Source organism: Aphelocoma coerulescens, chromosome 14 (assembly GCF_041296385.1).
Source record: "Aphelocoma coerulescens isolate FSJ_1873_10779 chromosome 14, UR_Acoe_1.0, whole genome shotgun sequence".
Taxonomy (NCBI): Eukaryota; Metazoa; Chordata; class Aves; order Passeriformes; family Corvidae; genus Aphelocoma; species Aphelocoma coerulescens.
In genome coordinates, this window is record NC_091028.1 from 5906511 (window position 1) to 5931020 (window position 24510).

Genomic DNA, 24510 nt, shown 5'->3' on the forward strand with positions numbered 1-24510 from the left:
TTCATTTATGCTTTTTCTTTCTTTATGGTTCATTACTTGATCCAGCGCCAAAAGGTATCTAGAAATGTATGTACCTTAACAAGAAAGTTATGAAGGACAATGACTAAGTCTTAAGGGGAAAAAGCTTCTAGAGAAGTTATCAGAAGGCAAGAGCCAAGCTTACAGACTAAGGGAGAAAGGTATTAGGGGCATAGGAAGCGAGCAGACTTCCAGCTAGGGAAACAAGATCTTCAGTGCTTTCAAAATATGCCTTAGTCCATTTAGAAAGAAAGAAGAAAAGACATTTATTTACTAAAGAGCAAGTAGCCAATGTTAAATCTTAAAAAAAACCAAAACAAAACCCAAACCAGTATTATACGGAAGTCTCTTGCTCTTGGACTGTCATCTGAAACAAGTAATTATTGCATTATTGACTGGGAATTGCAAATCTCCCACAGAAGGAGATGATGTTACACAAGACAGCAAATGAAGAACTGGGATGGAACAACTTCCTGGAAGCAGACTCATCTCTGCCATGCCTCCAGAATATGTAGCAATGACTAGACAGACAGTAACAACACTGCAGCCACCACTTACTACACTGATCAATCATTATATTCCTGGTGCCTCGCATTCCCATCACTGGGTCTGCCCAGCCAGAGAGGACATTTTGACAAAGCACAGGATGGCCAGACTGGTTTCTAACTGTGTCAATGTAACTAATGAATGGGAACAAAACTGTATTAATAGATTGCATGATTATTCTATTCTTAGATAAAAGAAAGCAATTACACTCTAAGAAGCCCCTGAACACTGAACAACACACATGAACAATACCAGTCTGTAAGGTAAACAGTATCAGAAGCTTCATCCCACTGATACAGTTATCTTCATGCAAAAATGAATGGGAGGTACAGTGTAACTTTGGGGATAGAAAAATAGATGAGAACAAATAGCCTATGCAGAACCTGCTCTATAACTAAGCAGCTTGCTGCAGCAACTCACTTATCTGCTGATCTTCAAAGACAGGAGCAGGCTGATGGCACTTTACAAAACAAAACTCTTAAAATGTTTTTAAAATGTGATTAACTTCCTACTGACACGTAAAAAGCATTTAGGGTATTATCAATACAACTACTCAGTGAACTTTAGGCTGCCATTGAAGAAGTCACCCCACTGAAGAAGTCACCCCAATATTTGCTAAAACCAACAGTGACTAAATTACCTGCTTTCAGCAGTTTAACCCTTTGTTTTATGAATAATTCAATGTCAGATGAAAGACTGTGTGAACCAGAGTGCAGTTTGGACACTAAAAACACACCTGTAATTATCCAACAAATTTACAACTTACGCTCTTGGTGAAGGAGTGTGTATAGGCAGCCTTCACATTTCAAGGGATGTTTCAAAGGCTTTTTAAGCCACAGGTGTTTAGTAACTGGGGTAGACAGCAGCACTGGCATGAGATTTTCTTCAGTAGAGTGAAATTATTTATCAGAAGACACCAACCTGCCTGTCTCATTATTCTGGCTTTATGCATTATACAGTGTCACAACCTCTTGGCAGTCACCAGGATAAGAGAAGGTGTGTTGAAAAATCACAGTTCCTTTTCTTAGTCTGACAAAATTTTTTAGCTTAGGTTATGCTTCTAGAAAACTATCAGATCAGGAAGAAACACAGGAAGACTGCTTCTGGCTACCCTGTAATACTCAAAAAACAGTAACTAGAACAGTTGACAGGATAAATTATTTTCTTCCATGATCAGAAAAGGCTGAAACATCACAAGTGTCATGACCTATTATGGCAGCAGCTCCTGGACTTGCACTACCTTCTCCTTGCTGTATCTAGAGCAGCAAGGCTACAGAAGCAACTACCCCAACTCGTCACGTCTTGTCTCTGCACATTCCAGAGATGGCAGTGTGATTACATCTCTGCTGGGATCAGGCACTCGGTCCCAACCTAACGAACACACCCTAAACAATGTGTTTTTCCAGTATCACACCCCTCTTTATGTTTTACTGCTCTACTGAGTATTGGCCTTCTCTATTGCAACAACAAAGTCTACCATCCATGGCATCACTAGAGAGGTGGCAAAACTACTCACAGAAAAAAGGAAATTCTGACAGAGGGAAGAAAAGGATGCACCCTCAGCTGGAGCCAGGGCAGTCCAGGCATTTATGTTTGTGTGACACTTTACCCAGCATGCTACAGTGCTGTGGACATGTTCGTGGTGTGTTTAAGACAGACAATTAAAAAGCAATTAAAATGAGTATATTTGGATAATAATATGAGCACATCATAGAATTAGTGATTCTGCTCCCATTAGCACTTCCCTCTTTCCTTGTGGAAGTCTAGAAAAGCACACACCTCCACCACCAGAACCAGCACGGTTTTTATTACTTGGATACATAAATTTCACAGAACTCAGTTCTGTATCATTTTGGATGAGTACAATACACAGTCTCAGAAAGTCTTGGGGTACATCTATTTAATTAACTACAATAACTGAACACTCACAATATGCTTAAGCAGCAAAAAGGTTTTGCACATTTACCAGTAGCATAAAACATTGCCTTACATGGGTATGATCACACATACCACTTGCCCAAACTAGCTCTGAAGGTACAGTGCTTCTGCGCAGTTACTTTGCTACAGAGTCAAAATATTATTCATCACTATTTCAGATTCTGCAATTCTGTTTTGAGACCAGAATCATCCTTACAGCAAATGCTAATTGCACTGCTCACTCCTGAACTCAGCCTTGAAGCATGCTGAGTTTTGATCACACTAGCGGCAGCACAGAAAGATAGCCTGAATGTATTTTCCTAATAGCGATGTAATTTTTAAACTGTTGAAACACTGTTGAGCTGTCCATGTTGGAGTTTAAAAGCAAAAGTAATTTCCTAGTAGAGAACAACACCAGATAATAATATGGATTTGCACTGGAATTAATTTTATAGGCACTAGAAGGAAAAAACACAAACCACCCACTTTAGCCCCATCCTTTAATTTACCTTTAAACAGAAAAGATCACTCCAAACCACAGAAACTGTGCAATGCACCCAGAAACCTCACATTTAGGGATCTAACACCTCCAGCATTTGTTCCTGTTATTTTCAGTAATGCTTTTAAAGGTCTATCCTTTATTACTGGAGATTTGCTAACACTGATCCTGTTTTCCCTCTTCCTCTTATGCTCCCTCCTGTGCAGAAAAATGGATAGATATGTAAAGCAGGTTCACAGGAGTCACAGGTAGATACTAATTCTGAGACTAGGCTTTGGTGAGAAGAGGGAAAGGCAAATAAATCAGATTCATGAAAATAACATTAAATACTACATACAACTGTGAAAAAGCAGACAAGCACAGTTAATCGTGTTTCCTTCTCACCTGACAACACAAACAAGCTTAAATGCAGGCTTCTTTGCTGCATAGTAAAAGAGTCAAAATCAAATATGCTCACAAGAAAGTACTCCTTTGAGGAGAACTATCGAACATGTTTCAAAGGTGGCTGTTGTCGCAAAGCAGCCTGAAATCACAGGCCAAAGCATCTCCAAACCTGATCTGGTAATCCTATGGCAAACCTAGGAAAGTGCAAAAACTGTGTCCCTGAGGACACAAAGAGTGGTGATTTCTGCCATGCCGCTGGATGCATACACTGCCCAGTGGGGATGCACAACTGGAAGATCTCAAAAGCACAGTATCTGACTACGTTTTTCTTGAGGTGGTGGCTTCAGCAACCAAGAACCACTACAGACTCTAATTAGCACAGTGCACTGAGTACTAGAGCAATCTGAAATGTGGAAGCAGAAAGATATTGTTTATACAGAAGAACTGTAAATCAAGCCTGTTGTGTGTGCTGGTTTGGCTTCTCCATGACTAGAGAGGGATACAGGATTTTCTACTACTTATAATACACAAGGGACTTTATATTAAATTACCAGAATACAAGTTTAAAGAAACAAAATGTCCTCTCCAGACTTTTAGCACATTTTTCCTCAGTTATCCAGGACCCTTCCTAGTCTACTCAGTCAATACCACTAAACAGCCATTTGAAACCTCGTACCATCTTTATTTTCCTTGCTGTAACTTCTTTACTTCTCCTATACCTTTTCAAGATGGAGGAGGAAAGCAAGGCTGTTAACCAGGCTGCACTCAGTGTTCGAAATGCAGCAGCACAGTGAACTTACACAAAGCATTTATTATTCCCAGTTCACTTCCAAAGGCAATGCAGTGAATGGAAGAAGATTCTATGAGGAGTGGTGAAAAGGTACAGAGGCAGCATGGCCAGGCTCAGACACCCTCGGGGTGTGCACAGCAGGGAAGGGAACTCGCCATCCCTCCCCTGCACTCACGTTTAACATCAGCATCTGCCACTGACAGACCTCAATGCACCAGGTTAAACAATTTTGCTCAGCCCAGGGTGGCTAATCTTATGCAAATATTCAGGGTTTCCATAAGGAACTTTTGAACATTCATACCGGGAAACCTGTTACCAGCCTAAAGCTTAAAAAAAGCCCCAAAACCAAAGCTCCTGACTGAGAACAGAGTTTTGCAGAATCTATAAAACTTTACTGTAGAAAAAAAAAAAAAAAAAAAAAGCCTATTGCCATAGTGTTTGGCACTTTTAATTCAAACTAAGAGCAGGCCGAAGTCATGCTTCTCTTCCACTTCAGGAAAAACATTCCCAGTCATGGAGAAGCATCCAGGAGGTGTGGGGCTGGGAGCAGGATCAGCCCTACAGCCCCAGGTGAGTTTCCTCCTGGTTTGAGCAGCCAACGTCTCTGAGCAGCCTCTGCTCCGAGGAAGCACCGCGGCAGCAAAGTGCAGAGCTGAACCAATTAGCGTGGGGTGCCCGGTGCTGATAAATCCTAACCTCATGTCAGGGTCGCTTTTACAAGTGTAGATTAACTGTGGGGAAAACGACAACAACAATTAAACCATTCAAGGCCTGAGGTTTGGGGTTGTTTTGTTAAGTCCTTTATGTGAACTGATCCACATGCACACGTGCACGGCCTGGTAACACAGGAACATTTACTGCTTCCTGCCAGCCATACAGAGAGCACTGCTGACAAAATCATTATTTTCTACTGAAATTCAGTTTTCACTGTATTTAGTAACAGATACATTTCAAGCATAATAGTAAGCTATGATTTTAAGAGATTCCTACTACAAAAGAAAAAAACCCAAAACAATCTACACTTCGGGTTAATTTTAACATTTGTTTTCGATGTAATTAACTAGAAGTAATTACGCTCTCATCTAAAATTAACAACTGCAAAATGAGCAAAACAAAAAGCGTTCCTTTTTTCAAATGAGATGATATGGAAAAGAAGCTGCTTTCTTGTTCTCTAAGACCCAGATTTCAGAGTTCTATCCTCCACTAGTTTCCCAAATTCCTGAAAGACATGGTTCCCAGGAGCTTTTGAGGTTGTTCCTTAATAAGCTCAATTTTCCAGCCCTGTCTGTTAGCACTGTGCCATGTTCTACAAAAGCTTCACTGACCAAAGAGGACAAGCAGGGAATGACTGTGCATGGAAGGGGTGCCCAGCTGGGACGGGAGATTTGGTGATGCCCCTGCCTTGAACAGGCAACAGGCTCAGGGCTGGTGCCCCAGGGAGCAGAGGCTCTAGGGCGCTTTAACCCATCCTGCTCCCGTTTGGAAATCCCCTTCCCTGCATCAGTGTCCCCATTTTGGCTGGAGTCTCCGTGAAGATTTTGGGGTCTAGACACTCCCAAGAAAACCCAGCCATTAAATTTCTGGCCAGCCCTTAATCTATGGAATCATCTGCCAGGTGGCTGCTTTCTCCTACTTTGTAGCACAAACACTAGCAATCTTTAAAATAATTTTAAAAGCCTTAACAGAGCACTGAACCAAGAGTTTTCCTCAGTCTCTACAACAGAACCATTAAATCCCAAAGCAGTTTATGCTTTCTTCAGCATTCATTTTAACTAAGATTTTACCTTTATTTTCCCTTTCCATTCTAAAGTGTTAAAGCAAGAAAATAATTATTTAGGCTCAAAGAAAGAGTTGATTATTGTTGTAAAATATTCTGAAGATCAGCTTCACTTTACTGCTTTGAAGATGAAAGTTACTGTACCAAAAACATCCAAATGTTAGCAGACACCAAAATTAGCATTAAACAGTGTTAATTATTTAATACTGTCTACACGGAGAACAACTTTCTTCAAACAAATAACACAGCTGAAAAACTGTTTTGTATGGAATCTCCAGTGTCAGTCTCCACTATTTACCACTGAATTCTTAAAAGAATGGAGAATGGGAACTTTATAATCCTCAGTTAAGCACTCCACTGACAATTTTATCACTTTTCTTTGTCAGTAATTTTAAGTCACATTCTTTTCTTACTGAAAACAAAAGAAAACTTTTAAGTGACTAAAAAAGCTCTTCCTGTTTAACTATTCAGTGTTAAATAGCCAAGCAGCTGTTCTGGTGCCAAACAGGCTGCCATGGGACCATGGAACCAAGTCCCTGCTTCCCCAGGCCTATTAGTTAAGCAATCACTATCAGAAACGAAGTTATACCTTGCATTCTAGAGAAAACAGTATACAGACCCAGCCACATACAGATTTTGAGGCTAACTTGCTTTTTCAAATCCTAACACAAACACACTGAAATCCATGTGGCAAAGAAACTGCTGCGTACTCCTCTACAGGCACATTAGTTGTGAAAAGCCAAATTCAGACCTCCAAACCCGAGAAACTTGTAATGCAAACAAGAGTAAAAAAGAACCTACTGATAAAACACTGAAACACCTCTAAACAAGCAATCTTTTAGAACTATTCTTTATCACAGACAGAGCTTGAACCCTGTGCCTCATACAGTAACATCTGCAGCTGCAAACTTCAAAACTACATCGTTTATGCAAACAACTATTTCAGAAACAGAAATACGAAGGATGCATTTAAGAAAGATGACCTCACACCTCTGTAATTAAATTTTCATTTCATTTTACAGAGCAACCGAATGTCAGGGGTGGAGGGATAATGATGCTTCTGATGGAGTTCATTGTATATGGTGCGGCTCTTGGATATTTCAGTGCTCTTGGTAATGTCCTGTTGTGTTACCATCCCAAAAAGTCACCCAAATTAGTTTTCCCCTGTAAAGGGAGACAAAACAAGTTGGTCAAAATTCTTCTCTTTCTTTGGAAAACCAAGTTAGTTCACATGTGGCAGCAGTTATAATTAGCACATTTTTCATCAGAAATATATTCTGAAGAGGAAATTGTACTTCACTGCTCACATGTTTGTTGCATATTTACTTTCTTAGTACATATTACATTTATTTTTTGTTTCATGACCCAAATCCTCAGACAATATTTCAATAGCTTTCTGGTCAACTATTCTTAGAACATAAAGGCAACAAAACAGACTTGAAAATGCATTTTAGGACAGCTGACTACTGCGTGTCACTCAGTGAATTACATCTTTCCTATGCTTTGCAGAACACCCTAATTCCAGAAATACACTCCCAATCTCAATACTCTATTCTTTCTGGCAAATCTTCCCAACTACTTCTATTTTCGCTCCACTGCTAGTACCACTCATCTGAAGCAAATTTTGAGGACTTCCAAAATTAATTACTGCCTTCCTGCTTTGCCTCTGGCTAGAAGCTGGTATAAACAGCACCACCAAACTAAGCTGTATCTCAGATTCCTTATTCTATTGATGATGAACGATTCTTCCTTTGTCTTAGGAATACCCAAAGTCCCTTAAGTTTACTCCACACCCTCTATTTTTCTCTCTAAAATGCAGCGTTTGTGGTCTGTGTTATCATCAGCCACTACAACCTCACACACAGCTGGGACGGAAACCCTCACTACTCGTGCTTCTTTTGCTCCAGTTAGTCCATTCACATTTCCTGCTACAACTTTTACCCCACAAATGCTCTCGCTATTTGGAGTATACCCCTGGAGCATACAAGAGCAGATCTCCTGTCACTACTGGATCCTCATCTCATTTCCTCTCTTTTTCCTGGACTACTTTTCCATGACTTTTAAACTGCTAACAGTTTTCCTTGAAGGGGTGTGAGCATGGGATAGTGCACAGCAGTGGATCACAGGGGAGAAGAGAAAAATAAATCCACAGAGGTACACCAGAAACTGTCTAATATATAATTCCTGGCACTTCCTTAGCTCCAGACCTTTTTCACCAAAAAAATTCAATTAAGAAGCCATAAAGATGGTTCTTCTTTCAGAAGCAGAGAGGACATGATTTAAGAGATCTTACTGAAGAAATAGAAGCATACACACAAAAAAAGTATCTGTAATTAATGTGCATTATTTACAGGTTTTTTATTCAAAAGTCACTACTTTTTTTATGCATTAAACTAACCAAACTCAAGCAGAGAGCTACGATTTAAATACCATTACAGACAGGTCAGACCCAAACCTGAAACAAGCTCCAGATGTTACTGGTCAGTCAGAATTAGACCAGGATTTAAGAATTACTAGAGACAGTAATAATTTAACTGCAACTGTTATCCCTTCAGAAAGGGGAAACTTTTTTTCTGAAAAAAGGAAGAGACACACTGTGCCCTTGCAGTAAAGAATAAGAATAGACATAAAAGACAATTTTAAAAAAGGAGAAGATAAAATAGACAGGGACTGAAAAGAGAATGGTTACTTTAGTGGTTACTTTGCTGGAGGATATCAGGGAGGAGAAGCTGCTCTCTTGGACATAGCACTCAGACCAGCAAAAGAACCAAACTGACCCTTTGAACGAATATTCAGTTATTTTACCTACAGAAACCAGGTGGCTGCAAGCGGCAGTGCTGTGCTTACCCGGGCAGTAACACCACACTGGCATACTTCGAGCAGCCAAGCTACACAACAGGAAATTTATCTGTGCACATGTAACAGGAGAGTCTTTACCTGTTTAAGCTTGTTCACAAACCCCATCAGACACAACAGACTGTCTAGATTTTTACCTAGCAGATGTACTTTTTTCCCCCATTACATCCTTTGACCATAAAAATGTTAAAATAAACATACACCGTTTGATTTGCTCTAATTCATATGGACAAACTCAGGTATTTTACCATCCCTGTGGATGTTTTATTACTGATGTATTTTCAGCACGCTTTAAGATCAAAGAAACCCCACAAGACCAGAAAGAGAGAAACACAGACAAGGGGACAGGGCGAGTACATCTCTGTCTCACTTTGACTTGGACAATCTGGGTAAACAAGATATTTCACTAAACACCCAGACGATAATCTGTGGGATGCAGAGATGTCTGGGATTTTATCAGAAAACTTCTATCAAGCTGCAGGATCTCCCCATCCTGCCCTTCTCAAGGCAAGGCCCTGGGATTTAAGCCACCTGTAGCTGTATGGCAGGAGAGAGGCAATGCACCCCAAGGACCAGGCTGCACATACAGGAAAAATGCCACATCCACTGCTGCTGGGTTACACAATGCAAGATAAAAAGGTGTTCCTTCAGTGTACAAAACACTGCAAATGCCACCCTCTCTTCTTTGAAAATTAAAATACTGACTTCAAAGTGCTGACACAAAAGAAATGACCCCAGAACAAAGAGAAACACCTTTCAATTAACTTCCAGGCACCTGGTTTTAGCTTTTGCTATTGCTTGTGCCATCTTACCTGCCTAACACATGCAGTGTTCACAGCCAAATTTGGCCAATGTGGTTGGGGGGGAAGGGTATTTTCATTATTTTCTGCAAATCCTATTAGCAACCAACTCCAGGAATTTCTCAAGCAAGCAGAAAGGCTACAAATGTAAGGATTTCAACACCAATAGTGCTTATTCCCTGCCTGAATACAATCCAGCACCCTTGAAGTCTGAGCATACTCCAAATCCCTGCAAGCTTCCTTCTCAGGCACAATTCTGAACTCACCCTGGTGAGCTGTACAGGGAACATCCACCTGACCTGAATGCTGAGCTCCAGTTACTGCAGAAAAAGGAAGACTATTCCACATCTACCAATAAATGCACTCCCCATGCATTTGCACACATGCACATGAACTCAAGACACTGGTCCCAAGCAGTCCAGCAGAATCCTGGCATCCCTCTGCAGCTGAGGTTAAGAACCAGCATGGAGTGACAAACTCCTGCTACACAACAGCACTGCCTGCACTGCATTAATTGCATGTTACAACTACTGCTCTAGGGACAAATATGATATTTTTGTAGATAAAAAAGTCTGCTGGACATGCAGAGTTTCCATGTGATTTTTGTTATCAGTTTTAAAAACTATGCCATCAGATTGGATCAACAAGGTACAGCTCTCACACTTTCTGTTCGGACTAAATCAGAAACAGTCATATTGGTATTATTTATAGAATTTAGTATTACTTTAGTATTACTGACACTATTATTGTAATACTCAATTTATATATATACTTTATCTGAGATGAAAGCGATGTTTTATTTGTTATACTTGGTCTGGCCAGATCTCGAACAGGATCAGCAATCCAAGTACCAGCAATACAGTTTCTCAATGTACAACAATCAGAATCCATGCTTATGCAGGCCCATAACCTTCATGATGCTTTATCTTCAGGGAGAAACAGAAAGAAAACCAGACAAAAAGCATGAGTTCTAGGGCCTTAAGGGTTTTCAGTTTTTGAGTTTTGTTCAGAAATACAGAGAGGATGAGTGAAAAGCTCGGCAGGTACATGATGTACACAGATGGCAGGTACAGGATGTTCACACAAGAGCTGTTCCTGCCACTGCTGGGTCCTGTTACCTCACTAGTGCTCTATAAACTTCTGAAATGGTAACATGCACTTCATTATAGCCCGAACAACTTAACACCAATCCTTGTATTTGGTTATCATTGCTTGAAAAAAACACATCTTAAAGAGCTGGGAGAGCTCTGTGGAAAGGAGCAGGTATTTCTCACTACTACATGTGGCATATCTACAGTAATTTATATTTTCTCCCAAATCTTACAACACACAAAGTGATTAAACAATCTGGGTAGGCCATAAATCAAATTATTCAGGTATATTCAGGTGCTGAGCTACCATTAAAACAGCATCTTAAAATAGCTTTTGCTGCTGCTGAAGATCACAGAGCAGTCCAAATTTCTCTGCAGATCAAGGAGGCAGCTGCATACATTCAACCATTACAGGACTTACAGATCTTAGTGAGTAAATTAACATGTAACAGAAAAACAGTAGGGTGAGGAAAGCATTCCAGCTCCCAGAAAATTCAAGCCCACTCAACACAGCCAAGTATACAGCTATCTTCTGAATATAAGCTGAACTTCTGAAATGAACATATACCACTAAAAATTCCATGTTATCCAAGTGCTGGCACCACTCCCTGCCTAGCAGGCAGTTAACACACCATCTTCTTTCTCTGCGGCAGCAGGAAAAAGGAGCAGGTACCCCTCCAGCCTCTGCTCAGGTCCAAGGACCACCTAGACAAGGCTGCAACCAAGAACAAGGCATCTTCCCAGCTGCCCACTTCTCCAGGTGCCCTTCTGAACTGGACCAGTAGGTAGGGCACAATTTTTCTTTTGGAAGCAGTTAGATATTTTCAAAGCTTCTCCCCCCAGGGCACCTCTTCCTCTACCTTTGGCGCACCCACATCTGGGAAAGGGGCATAGAGCAGGGTCCTGCCATCCCAAAAGGTCACCCAGCTGGGAGACAGCTGAGTGCTGTCAGGAACAGGACAGGGGCCACATTAACTGGCTACAGGGTGCAGAACATCCGCACTGGAGAAGCAAGCTACCAAATGAATAACCCCTCCCCAAATTTCTGAGCACGATGTAGAAATCAAAATTGCACACTACCAGCAGTGGGTTTACAACACCGAGAGTTTAACTAGCTTCTCACAGAAGGCAACAGTCCATATTTAGGGTAGAAATTAACCATAATTGCTCAACAACTCCATTTACTTTAAAAAATTTCTTACTCCAGAAAACCCAAATATCTATTTACAAAGCTGTATGCTACCAAAATTTTAAATACTTCTATTGTACACTCATCCTTTGATTTAATAATGCATGCATCTGAGGTGGTTAATGTGCCTTTCAAGGTATATTAAAAGTGAGAGATCAAAAATTAGCACTAGCCCAGTTAAACTCTGCCAATATTTTGCTCCAGCTACACTAACTAGACCCTGTCTAGCATTAAGTTCATCAGTACTAAGCCAGTTTTACCTTCGTAGGTCTAACCAGTGAATGTGATGCTAATCGCAATAGGCATACTTTAAGCTGAATTCAAAATGACAGAAATTTCATGCATCTTCTTCTGCAAACTTTCCAGATCAGGAAGCAGGTTAACTCTGAAACTCTCTGCTTTTAACATACCTGCTAAAAACCTGTATGATCCAACCATATTCCAGAAATCAGTGTCTCCTGTTTAAGTGAGTACCATTACACTGGCCAGAAACCTTGGCTGATCAAACAGCTGCAGTAAACACCAACTCCCGGTCTGAATGCAACCTGGAAATTTCTATCCCACAGGAAAAGACAATTTGGACAGGAGACTAAAACCCCCACGAATACATTTAGATCATAATTTAAATTATTATTTAGATTTATAATTTCTATTATTATTTAAATTTGTAATTTAAATTAGGTAACTGTTTGACTTTTTAATATGTACTTAAATCAGAAAATAGTAACCACTTTGTAAAGGCAAAAAAACCAAAGACCCTTCAGATGTATATCCAAGCTGGAAAATGCAAGAAACTACATAAAGCTACAAGAAATACCCTTGTGGGAAGGGGAAAAAAAAAAGAAGTAACAGAAGTGAAGACATTCAGAAGCAGACCTGTAATGGGAACAATTTCATCCGCAGAAGTGGTTTGCATCTGAATGACATTCAATTTTTATAATGGTAAAACCATGTGTCTGCACTAAGAGCTCTGTAAACTTAGATTTTATACCTTTGGAACTTTGCTATGGCCCTGCAATGCATTTCTTGGGGGAGACAGGCCCAGGTGTCCAATAGAGGGTCTTGGGTATGTTTTAAAAACAAGTTATAGAAGCCATTAATGGCTTAAGAATTTTCTCTTCCTCCTGCCTCTCCAGTCAAATTGACCCACTTGTCTGTGGGGCCAAACAATAGAGCAGACCAGTGAACTGAGCTAGGTTAAAAATAAACACAAAATAAGGAAGTTATTTTAAATTCAGATCTCTTCATTCATCTCCTCATGAGCAAGGAGGCAAAAGGGAAGCACAGAGGTCAAAAAACCCTGCTCTAGAAGACAACCTCTTCTCTGTAGCAATGTTGAAGTGAATTAGACACAACTCTTCCCCCAGCTCTCAGCAGCATGTAAAAGTCATCTGATATAATGAAGTCTGGTGCCCAGACCAAAATCAAGGACCTTCCCTGCAGCTTGTGCTCAATTTTGGGTTAAGCTCCTCTTTCTTGCAGGCACTATTCTCAGCTGGACTGCTGCACAGCCACCTGACACTGTACCAGTCAAGAGACTCCTTGGAGGTGGGAGACTTTTGATGCCTCTGGCTCCAGAGAGGTCAAACACACACACCTGCTAAGTGGGCTTCTGCTGGACTAATTTAAGCAAAAGCCAGGTAACAACAATAACAAATCTTGAACAAAAGGGCCTTCAAGATGCACTGTGTTGAATTCAGTGCTACTGGTACAACTTCACTAGCAAAAGCAAGCGTTTATACATTTGGACAAGTAAGGCATTGAGAAGGCTCCCATGGTTCATATTCAGACCTTGACTAAGCTCTACTTCAAGCAATCACACACTATTCTTGGATTTGACCTCAGTTCTGTTCTTCAAAGGTGGCATAAAATACCTAAATTTTTATTCATCTTAATTAGTAGTTGCAATACAGATTTACACAAACACTTCTGGGGCATGTATGATCTGAAAGACAACAAACAGATAAACATACTGAGGAGAACCACTTGAGGCATGGGCTCTCACTGCACTCAGTTCATTGTAACTGCAGGATGCTGAAAGGTCTTATAGAATTAATTGGAATATATTCTTAATCCAGCAAGAGAGATCACTGACCAATAAAGCTGAAGTGTTTTTATCCCAGGTTTAAAAGTCTGAAGACAGATGCTGAGGTTCCACACACCCTTCTTCAGTGGCAATGCCAACAGGTTCAGTCCCACCTCTCTCTACACCTCAACCTGCCCCACAGCCAGCTCAGCTCCTGCTCAGCTACAGGGACTGAAGAGCCCTGGGTCTGACTCCTGATCTCCAGCCAAGCACAGGGATACAACAGTCATGGCTTATCAACAGGCAACTGACACAGGCACAACGAGATCCATTGTTGTGCAACTTTCTAATTATTTTCCCATTAATCTGTGCTATTATCAAAATCAAGAGAGTTTCCCCAGCCGAGCTCTCCTGATAAGCAAAGGAGCTGCACAGCTTTCCCTCCTTCAGAAGGAAACCACAAGAATCCTTTTCAGTAAGGACCATATCCCTTCCCACACCAGCCCTCTGTCCTGCTTTGGGTGATACACTCCAGGGCACAGGTGTTAGGTCAAAGCATGAGCCTGATGAACAAAAGTTGAAAATACAAGACAAATCTGCTGAGGACCAGAAAATATTTTAAAATCATTATGGAACTGAAGCAGTACATTTGAAGGAAAAACCCGATTATCATTAAATCCTGTGGTTAACTTTCAGAATTAACTACTTTTAAAGAAACTATTAGTAAATTTTTAGTTCTGGCAGGTTTGGGATTGATTTTACTGTTGCTTATTTTTAATTCCTCGACCATAAGGACACTTTTAGAAAGAAGAAAAAAAAAAGGAAAAACCCAACACTTAAGCTTATGGTTGCCTTCGTGGCATGACAGAAATATTGCAAAGTGTTATAGTTTTTAAGGGGACTGTTTTTTTGATGCAGAGTGCAAGTGCAAGAAGTATCTGAAACAGACTGAAATAGAGGAGGTGAAAACCACACAGGAAGAATGAGAAGAGGGAGAGGAAAGCAGATGAAAATTGTGAAACACCACTACGCTAATTGCTACTAGCAGGGAAGGTTTTGCATGTGGCTTGTGACCCACTGTTTAATTCATGTAATACATAGACACATCTGAGTTATCTCTGTGTTCAAACTGCTAATAGTCTCTCCTGTTCTCCAGAATTAGGTTCACCCCTTGATATTACTAAGCAACTAACAGTTAACCAGGTGAAAAATTCTTTAGAAGAGGTCAGTTCCTTGCTATTCCCAAGGAAGAAAGAAATCTAACTACCCTTAGCTTGATTTAATGAACAATAAAAGGTTCACACAACCTCTGCTTAAGCAAATTTCTTCTTACAAGTACACCTCACATTGTCTTAGGACCTGAAGCCTGTATACCCACACAGCAGCATGCGAGTGTCCAGTCAGCTCCAATATCTGTAACAGAAGCAAATTAACCATTTATCTAAATGGAAGAATTCAGATACGCTCTGAAGAACAACTTGTGTCTAAAAATTGTTACATGAGCTCGGTTACCAGAAATACCTGGTGGTAAGCAACTGAGCCCCATTTCACAACTACTGAGCAGCAAAGAGGCAGATGCATCAAGAGAACTGTCTACATTTGTGAGCAGGAAGGGAGAACGCAAGTTTTGCCCTACCTCCAAATGAAGTGATCTCAGTTCTTGACAAAAACCAAAGATGATACAGAAACCACCATGCCCCTGTACTAGGATTCAGAACTCCACCTTGATTGCCTAAGACAATATGCATTTTTAGATGGGGGGCAGGGGGAGGAGGCAAAAAAAAGAACATGTTCACTCCCCAAACATTTCTTAATCTCTTCGTTATTTTCCAGCAGAGATTATCAAGACAAAAAAATGCAACAGGTTACTGTCCAAAAACTGCACAGTGCTAAATAGCACAGTCATACAGGGGCTGAGCAGCCTGGAAGGACCAGATCCTTAATGGTCCCTATCACAGCTGATGGGCAAAACAGCGATGCATGGAAACACAGATCCCAGGGTGACCAGCATTTAGATCCTAATACCTGCACACTGGAATGTTGCTATACAAGCCCCTACCATTGCCACAACCACGTCCAGCACAGCAGGAGAACTGCAGAACATGGCCAAGCTCCAAACACCTACCCGAAAGTCCTCGTCCTCTGCTGAGGGATATGGGCTCAGCTGCAGAGGGCAGCAACAGGAGCAGGTGGGCACAGCTGCCCCAGTGCCAGGGCAGGGTGGCTTCCTCCCACAACGTGTTGGTCTTATGTTGAGAAGTCTGTTTCTTTTCTTAAAAACGTAATTTCTCTCTTCTTAAATGTCATATATTAAAATAAATAACATCATTTATTTCCTTATCTACTAAAGACAGATGAAACATCTGTACATTTTTTATTCACCAATTAGGCATTTTATGAAATAAATTTACACCACTAATGCCTGATCTATTTATCAGAAAGAATATTAACCCCCTAAGTTGTATTTGGAATTTAAAACCATCACCAAGTTTTAATAGGTACTCTCACCCTTTTATCAAAATCTCCAACCAAGTTCTGCTGAACAGTATCAGGAATATTAGAAAACCCACTGAATCACATGGGGAGGAAAATATCTGTTGTGGGACCACACAACCATTCCTTTTTTCAAACATGGCAGAAAGTCATCCAACTGTTGTATAACACCACATTTAGAATCCTAAACCAAAGCTGTCCCTAGACCTTTACAAAAACACACATGCACAGCTGGAGATGCCATATTTTTAAAGAATATCCGTACACTGCACCTTGTGAAATCATCAGATTATCAAGATTAGAGCTCAGTGAACACCAATGATACTCCTACACATCCTTTGCTATTTACACTAGGAAAAGGGAAATTATGAAAAATGACCTCAATAATTTTCACAGATTTCTGCATTTAAATCAAGTTCTACTGGAGTGCATTAAGCCCCTTAACACACAACATATAAAGCTCCAAGTTCTGCTTCCCAGCAATTTTATTTTTCATATCAAACAGATGTGACTATATTAAAAAAACTCATCACCTCTCCTAGGCTGAAAAACATTGCAGTACTGCTAAAAAAAAATATCTATTTTGAACTTTCTCCTCATATGACACTCCAGCTCACTATCCACATCGTCTTCCTCTGGCTTGCAACATGCTTTGGAGTGCAAGCTGAGGTGTTGGTTCTGATGCAGAAAAGCTGACGGTGTTCAGGACACCTGAAAGACTGTCTAGATCCACACACCAGCACATATGCAAGAATAGGCTCAGGGAACAGTGTTTTTTCTTCCCCAATTTAAACAGGATGCTCCTGGCACACCTTCTCTGAGTGGCATCACTCTGGAGCTCTCTTTACAGCTGCAGTCAGGAAGAACTCAGGTTTGCAGACAGTGAACATCCTGTTCTCCTAAGACATTTGATGCTACAGAGCATGATGGCTTTGTTTAAATCTTCACTATAATTTGGGTCAGAAATGACTTATTTTGGTAATGTTTAAAACAGCTGCCAAGCAGCAATTAAAAACACTGAGCTATGCTGTATTGATTATAGCATGGAATTTGAGTTTTCTGAAAATTTATCACTTAATCTCCACATTTTTGATTTTGCCTAACAAATATGTCCATGCTGTTCTGCTGGACAATCAAACTGTGATATTCTAGATCTTATCAAGTCCAATATAAAACAGTTTTCAAATGTATTTTTAAATTCTGAAGAGAATCCCCAAGATTCTTAGGCACTACAGTAAGACTAACACTGTCTTCTCCAAACTGGAAATAGTCAGCACAGTATTTTCAAAATCCATTTACTAATGTCCAGAAGCCTAATTATTTCTAGTTGACAAAATCTCAGCCTTCTAGGGAATCTAAGCAAATTAAAGTCAGAATAAGACACTATTTCCAAGTTGACCATTCTTCATTTTGCTGTCAAGTCATCCAAACCCTACTCAAGGGTTCTAAACTTACAGAAATAGTTTTAATACAACCAAGAAGGCAAGATGAAAAAAATATGGATTAGCAGAAATGTTAAAATGTTGCAGTCTAAGCCTGCAACAATATTAAGCCTGCATAGATTATGCTACAGCCGCTGCCACTGATTAGGCGCACTTTCACTATTTTTTCTAATATATGAAATTAAAATGCTATAACCACTGCAGCAAAATACATTAAGTGACTGATGGAAATGTTTCAGAAAACAACATTATATATTTAATAACTTGACAAATAAGATAGCCAGTCTCCAGCCCCCCTTCTACTTGTCAGAACATTTTTAATAACTGTTACCCTTGTTGGTGGCAATGTCAAATCAGCACGTAGCAGATTTTGAATATATTACTATACATATGTATTTGCAGGGAAAAAGCACACTTGCTATGGATTACTAATAACTTGTATTGCGAGCCACACTACTTTACTCCCTTGCAATCAACAGCCCTAAGCCCTACAGCCCCAAGATACAAAGTCAAACCAAAGTGACTGATCTGAGACACCTCAAAGCACAAACTAAAGCAAACAATGCCATATTTTAAATTCATTATCATTCAAGAAAAATTAGATGCTTCACAAGCTTTAAACCAGTTCATTTTCACCCTTACCCCAAATATTGAATGATGTCATGCAAGATGTACTGGCTAAACTGGTTTAACTGCTACAGGCTGGATGCACTGTTTAGATTTTCTTGTGATAAATTACTTTGCAGCAATGAAATGGATTCTGTTAGTTTTAAACAACTATCTTCACCTGCTTTTTTAAAGTAGTTTGGGCTTCTACTACTTTTCCTCACACAGCTTGACAGCTTTCTACTTTGCTTTGTATAACTCCCCAGGAACAACAGGGAGCAGTTTTTACCACTTCCGAATTCAGTCAAAAACATGGAACAACTGGAGTGCAGTAAGGGAGCCTGAGATACAGAGCTCATCCTGAGGAGTGTGCAATCTGCACTTCCCTCTGAAGCTTGCACATATTTTCCACTACTCCACTATTTCCACTTTTTCACAGAGAGTTTACTAAATCTGACAACTTACTGAGCACCCAGTTTATGAAGAATGCACAGAAGGAACTCCAGACATAGGCTGTACTCTTCAGAAGCCACCAAGGCAGTTTTCCTGGCTGGCATGAAGTGGCAACTTGAGAATGATCCAATGCACATCTTCTCCCAAGGCCAAGCAAGCTGTTTCCAGAGCTACTACACATGATCATTTCTGGGAGTAAGAGGCCAGGCCTGGTTCTTTGCTCTAGGTATAACCTCAGAATTAACCTAATTTTGCTTGTTGTCCACTGCATCAGCATTTTTATATTCCTTCGCTCGACCATCATCTATTTCATGGAAAACACTGGAGAGGGGAAGGGGCAGGAAGAACATATAAACAAGCAGATACCCACAGCTGTATAATGAAATTAGTCTGCATATTCTCCTCTCAAACACACAGCCCCATTTTTATCACCACCTGGCTAGAAGCAACATAGAAGACAGCAAAGGAGCGCAGGGAAAAAGAGGGATACAGGCATTCAGGAGGAAGGCATAGCAGCAAGCAGAAAAAGAAATGAACACTGGGTTATGTATGCAAATGATATTAAATTGCCAGGAATTGAGAATACTAATGAGGACAAAATATGAGAGGGAAGCAAGCATTCAGAAGACAGGCAAAAATAAGTTAAGTATTTGAGACCAGTATTCCACAGAGGGTCTGATATCTAGCAAATTCTGTCAGTAATGTGCAAGGAGCACAAACTTTCAGCTGCATGGAAAGTGCAAAATAGTGTGATTTTAAACTTTTCACATATGCACATTTTAAACTTTTCACATACACACAGACATGTCAGGTTTTTTACTGGTTTTTTTTGTATATATCTTGCATCATTTCCACCTGAAATTCAAGTCTCAATTTTAAATTGCCCAAACTAAGGAAAAACGTAGAAGATGGCATTACCTGAGAGGCTGCAGAGCTGACACAGGGACAGAACGCAAGTGTGCAACCTGAACTACCAGTCACTGCATGTTCCCTGCCTGTGACACTCTTGCTAAGCCTGTGCTGGCTTCTTCAGGAAAGAAACTTCCCTAATGAGAAACACACGTACCTATGGAACTATGGGCAGAGGCCGAACCTACAAAAAACCAGTTTCAAATTATAAACAAGGGAAACTTATAGTTATTAAACTGCAAATGAGTCTTTCCATGAAAGAACTCTATGCAATATGTAACTGTAGATTTGTATTAACCGAGTTCTTTGAAGCTCATGCATTTGTGAAAAGATGTTACAGAGGAAGCATATATAAAGTATCAGACTTTGATTCAATTACACTTTAAGAGCAACTCACTAGCAACGTGAGAGCCCTAATTCTTTGCATGATAAAGCAAACTACACGCACTACTTACAGTACAGAAAAAGTTATTATTTATTTCTTCCACTAAATTTATTTAGCACACAAATAAACTCTTCAGAATTTCCACAGGATAATTTACTAATCACCACCCCAAACTGTTAATTTATCTAACACCCAGGCACCAACGGCTCATCTGCACACTCCCACTCTGTTTCGGCCCAAAGGCAGCCAAGGCATCCAGAATCACATGCTTTTATGCAGCAAGAATAAATGAGGGGTGCACACAAAATCCATGACTAGTGACAGAATTTGGCCAGGTAACTGTCAGCACCTGTGCTACCTCAAGCTGCCCTTCCTCTTCCTTTCCGCCCCAATGCCAAACCCTCACCGCATTCACACAACACTAAATGGGGTTGCAGGATGAACTCAATTAACAACCTGAACTGCATTTTAACCCTCCACTTTCTGTTTATAATAGTCACAGGGAGGTGCAGTAGCCCAGCCGCTGGTGTGGCACATGAGGGGACCACCAGCAGCAGCAAACACTGTGTTGTCCAAGTGTCCCCTCAGCCTGGGAAGTAGCTGCCTTCAGCTACAGGGACACAGCCCCTATGGCACTCTGAAATTTAAAGTTTCTCTGTCTACATATCACTGCTGCCAAGCCTCAGTAAGGCTAAAGCTGATTACTAACAACACCCACAGGTAACAGGACTAAATACACAAAGGGGTGACTGGTAACACCACAGCATTCCAGCGAGTACTGCAAGTAGGTGAGGCTGCATCACCCTGGTCCTGCTGAGTGTGTACCTGGCCTTCACCACGGCTGTCACTGCTTCATTCCTTCGAGATGCAGAGATTAATTTTTCTTTTTAAAGGGAATGTCTTCACCCCTCGTGAAGTCCAAAAGCCCTGTCCAGTAGTACTTTCATTTACACAGAGTGTCCATAAGCTCATCAAGAGTAAATTAATCATAAGGTAAAGGGGAGGGGGGAAAACAGGGACATGAGAGCGAACACTCAAAATACCGTATCTGATTCAACCCTGAAGAGTTTAATCCCACACTTCGATTACTACATCTGAAATTGTTATTTCACTCTTTAAAAATTGTTCATCTGGTGTAGCTGTACACAGACTAAGCAAACTTTCAAGTAATTTAAAATCAAGATGTGCAATTTTCCACTGTGCATTCTTCACATGCCTCCTAAATCTAACGTGATCACTCACTGAAGAATGGCATCCAATACTGCTCTGTGCATGTTAAAATTAAGCTAACTACATGTTATTAAGTCTTTTCCTCACTGCTTGAAAACATCTCTAAAGAAAGCACAAACACCCATATATTAGGATGATGAACACTGTTTTTACACATTAAATTAATATATAGCCATGATGTCAACTTTTAATAAAAGTTTGCAATAATCTGATCTCTGTAGTCCTGTAAAATTAACATGTTTCTCTAAGAAAAATCAAGTATGGGAATAAACCTCCAAAGGCCAGACTTTCCTGGTTTTGTTTTCACATAAATGGGCAGTTCTGTAAAGTCTCAAAAATTAGCAAGTTTGTCATATCAGGTGGAATCAGCTGTGCGTAGTCTAAAAGATTTCAAATAGATTTCTGAGACAATGATGTATTCTCAGTGTCACTATGTTGTTATGTGCAGACTCTTCCCTCACCCCTCCAATGAAGGTGACCACCAGCATGATTTTCACAACCATCACAGTGATTTCTGCATGTATTTTGGTCTCCTGTATTCCCACTGGCAAAGGGGCTGCAATCCAGAGAAGTTCAGGACACCTTTAAACTGCATAAAAATGTCCAGCATGTCACAGTGAGCCCAGCACAGTGGAGCATCCAGCCCACAAAATTCAAAATAAAAAGAGTATATACAGTCAATATTCTAAAGGACTTGAAAAGGACACTGAGAAAATGCAGATTACTAATGGCTATCAAACAATCTGCTGGAAACTATAACCCACAAGATGTTAATATCTGTATGTATACAAATAGGAGGTCTATTTTAAATCACCTCCTTTTACGTATTTGTCCCATTGTATAGAAACATCAATTTGGAGATTTTACTAAAACAGAACTGAAGAGTAATTCAGATAGTAAATAAGTTTTAGCCATTATTGTATGAAATGGACACTTATGTTTAAGAAAACCAGGCTTTATGTAATGACCTTCTAATCTTGAAATGTAATCTCACAGTCACTGTGACAAACTTCCACTGAAACATCTTAGCTCCTCCCAATTTCAATGGCTATTATTTAGCAGAAAGGCACATTTGCTAAGTCGATTGTCCCGTTTTCAAGCAAAATATCTTGTGCTGGAGAGTATTTATGTCACTCTTCACTAAAACGGGTGAATGAGAATTGTCATCTTCACAGCCAGGCGTTCTAAACGATATTTAGGTAGTTGGTGATTTTGACCTCCAAGTCAATTGGTACGAGTAGCTTACTGTGGCCGTCCTTCCTTTAGGAATGAAACCCCGCTGTACACTTGCCCAGAAAAATTTTACAGCGTTGAATTCAGATGGAAGGTGTTGTTCAGAGCAGGGGAGGGCGTGTAAAAACAACACCACAATGAAAAAAAAAAAAAAAAAAAAAAAAAAAGAAAAAAAGAAAAAAAAAAGAAAAAAAAAGGCCCCGCTAAAGGCACCACTGGAGACTACACCGGACGGGGGTAGGGAACATGCAAACGTAGTACCTCCTTTATGGAGCCAGCGCAACTGCATGACGGTGCAGGATGCGGGCCGTGGGCTGTGCAGGCGCTACACATGGCCAGCGCTGCCCGCCGACCCGCGCAGGCCCGGCCGGCAGCGGGTTCTGTAAATAACCCTCGGAGGAGGGTTAATTAAAAATGGCGAGCAGCGTAGCTGCCTGCATACAATGAGCGGCCAGGCAGGGCAGGGCTGCAGCCCCCCGCCCGCCCCGCCGGGCAGCCCCGCGACAGCCGCGTCCCCTCCGCCCGCCCCAGGCAAAACCCTGCCCCAGAATCACCGCAACTACTTTGACCGGACCCCGTCCCCCCACCGCGGCTCGCCCCCAAGCCCGGCGGGAGGCTCCGAGGGTCTGGGGGCGCGGGGCTCCTTTTGTAGCGGCGCTTCCCCCGCGCCCTCCCCCTCCCGCGGTGCAAATTCCTGCGGAGCCCCCCGGCCGCCTCCCCCGGCCCCGCACCGCAACTTTCCCCGGCGTCCCCCCGCAGCCCCGCCGGGCAGCGCTCCCCTCGCCCCGGAGGTGCCGGGGCCGGCAGGAGCGGCCCGGGCAGAGCGTGTTTACCGCGGAGGGCGGCCCGGGATCCCCGAAGGGACTCGGCGGCAGGGGAGCCCCGGGAGCGGGGCAGAGGGGCGAGGGGAAAACTCTCCGTGGAGTTGAGGGCGCGGGCCCTGCCCGGCTTTACCTTCCATCTCCATGTCCTCTGGCTCGCTCAGCTGCTGCTCCCCGGGCTTCTGGTGCTGCTGCTGCTGCTGCTGATGGTGGTTCATGTCGGGCTGGGGCTGGGGCTCGGCGGCGGCGGGCTGGGCCTTTCCCGCGGGGGGCTGCGGGCCTGTGTCGAGAGGGGAAGGGGCGGAGGAGCGGCGGGGCCTCGGCAGCGGCCGGGACTGGGCGCCCGGTTCGGGGGGCTGCGGCGGGGCTCCGGCGAGTAGGGAGCGGGGCGCCGGCGGAGGCAGCGAGACGCGCACGTATTTGCTCGCTATTCGCCCAATCTCGGCGGCGGCACCCGGTCGGGGGAAAGGGGCTGGGAGGAGGGACCGGCCGGGGGCGGCGGCTTCCCCGGGGGCCGGAGGGGAGGGGACCGGGAGGGGGGGACGGGAGACCCGGAGTCAGGGCCCGGCGGCGCCCGGCGCTTCCCCTTCCCCCGGCGAGGTGTCCGCGGCGCTGCGAAGTCGGGGAGGCGCCGCAGGGCCCCTGCCGTGCCCTCCCGCCCCCCCCGGCGCCCCGGCACCGCCGCTGGCCGACGCCCGGCTCGCCGCTCCCGGCCCGCGGGCCGCCCCCGTCGCCCGAGCCCCGGCGCGCTGCTGCCGCTCCGCCGCCGCCAGCGCTCTATGCCTCAAAATGGCGGCTGCGGTAACGCCGTGAAATGTCACATCCGCATGAGGGGGAACAGCCCCGCAGCCGGGGAGGGAGGGAGCGAGCGAAAGAGGGAGGGGAACAGCGCCGCGGCCGCCGCCGTCGCCACAGGAGGGCCGGAGGGGCGGGGACAGGGGCCGGGCCGGCGTTGCCGCCGCGGCCTCCCCGCAGGGCTGCCGCCACCTGCGCGGGGAGCGCTGCGGCTGCGGGTCTGCACTGTCCGCTGGGCCCTTCGCGGCCG

General features: G+C 42.6%; 1 protein-coding gene across 2 annotated transcripts in view; it reads right to left on the reverse strand.

Moving 5' to 3' along the window:
- Nucleotides 1-24260, reverse strand: part of USP7 (ubiquitin specific peptidase 7) — a 71714-nt gene extending 47454 nt beyond the window's left edge. The window contains exon 1 of one of the 2 annotated variants that reach the window (XM_069029398.1): nt 23599-24123. In XM_069029398.1, the coding sequence (XP_068885499.1) occupies nt 23599-23683 (85 nt within the window). In that variant the 5' untranslated portion in view covers nt 23684-24123. Of the gene's footprint in view, nt 1-23598 lie in introns of both variants that reach the window. The other variant, XM_069029399.1, reaches the window with a different exon arrangement.
- Nucleotides 24261-24510: the final 250 nt, after the last annotated feature.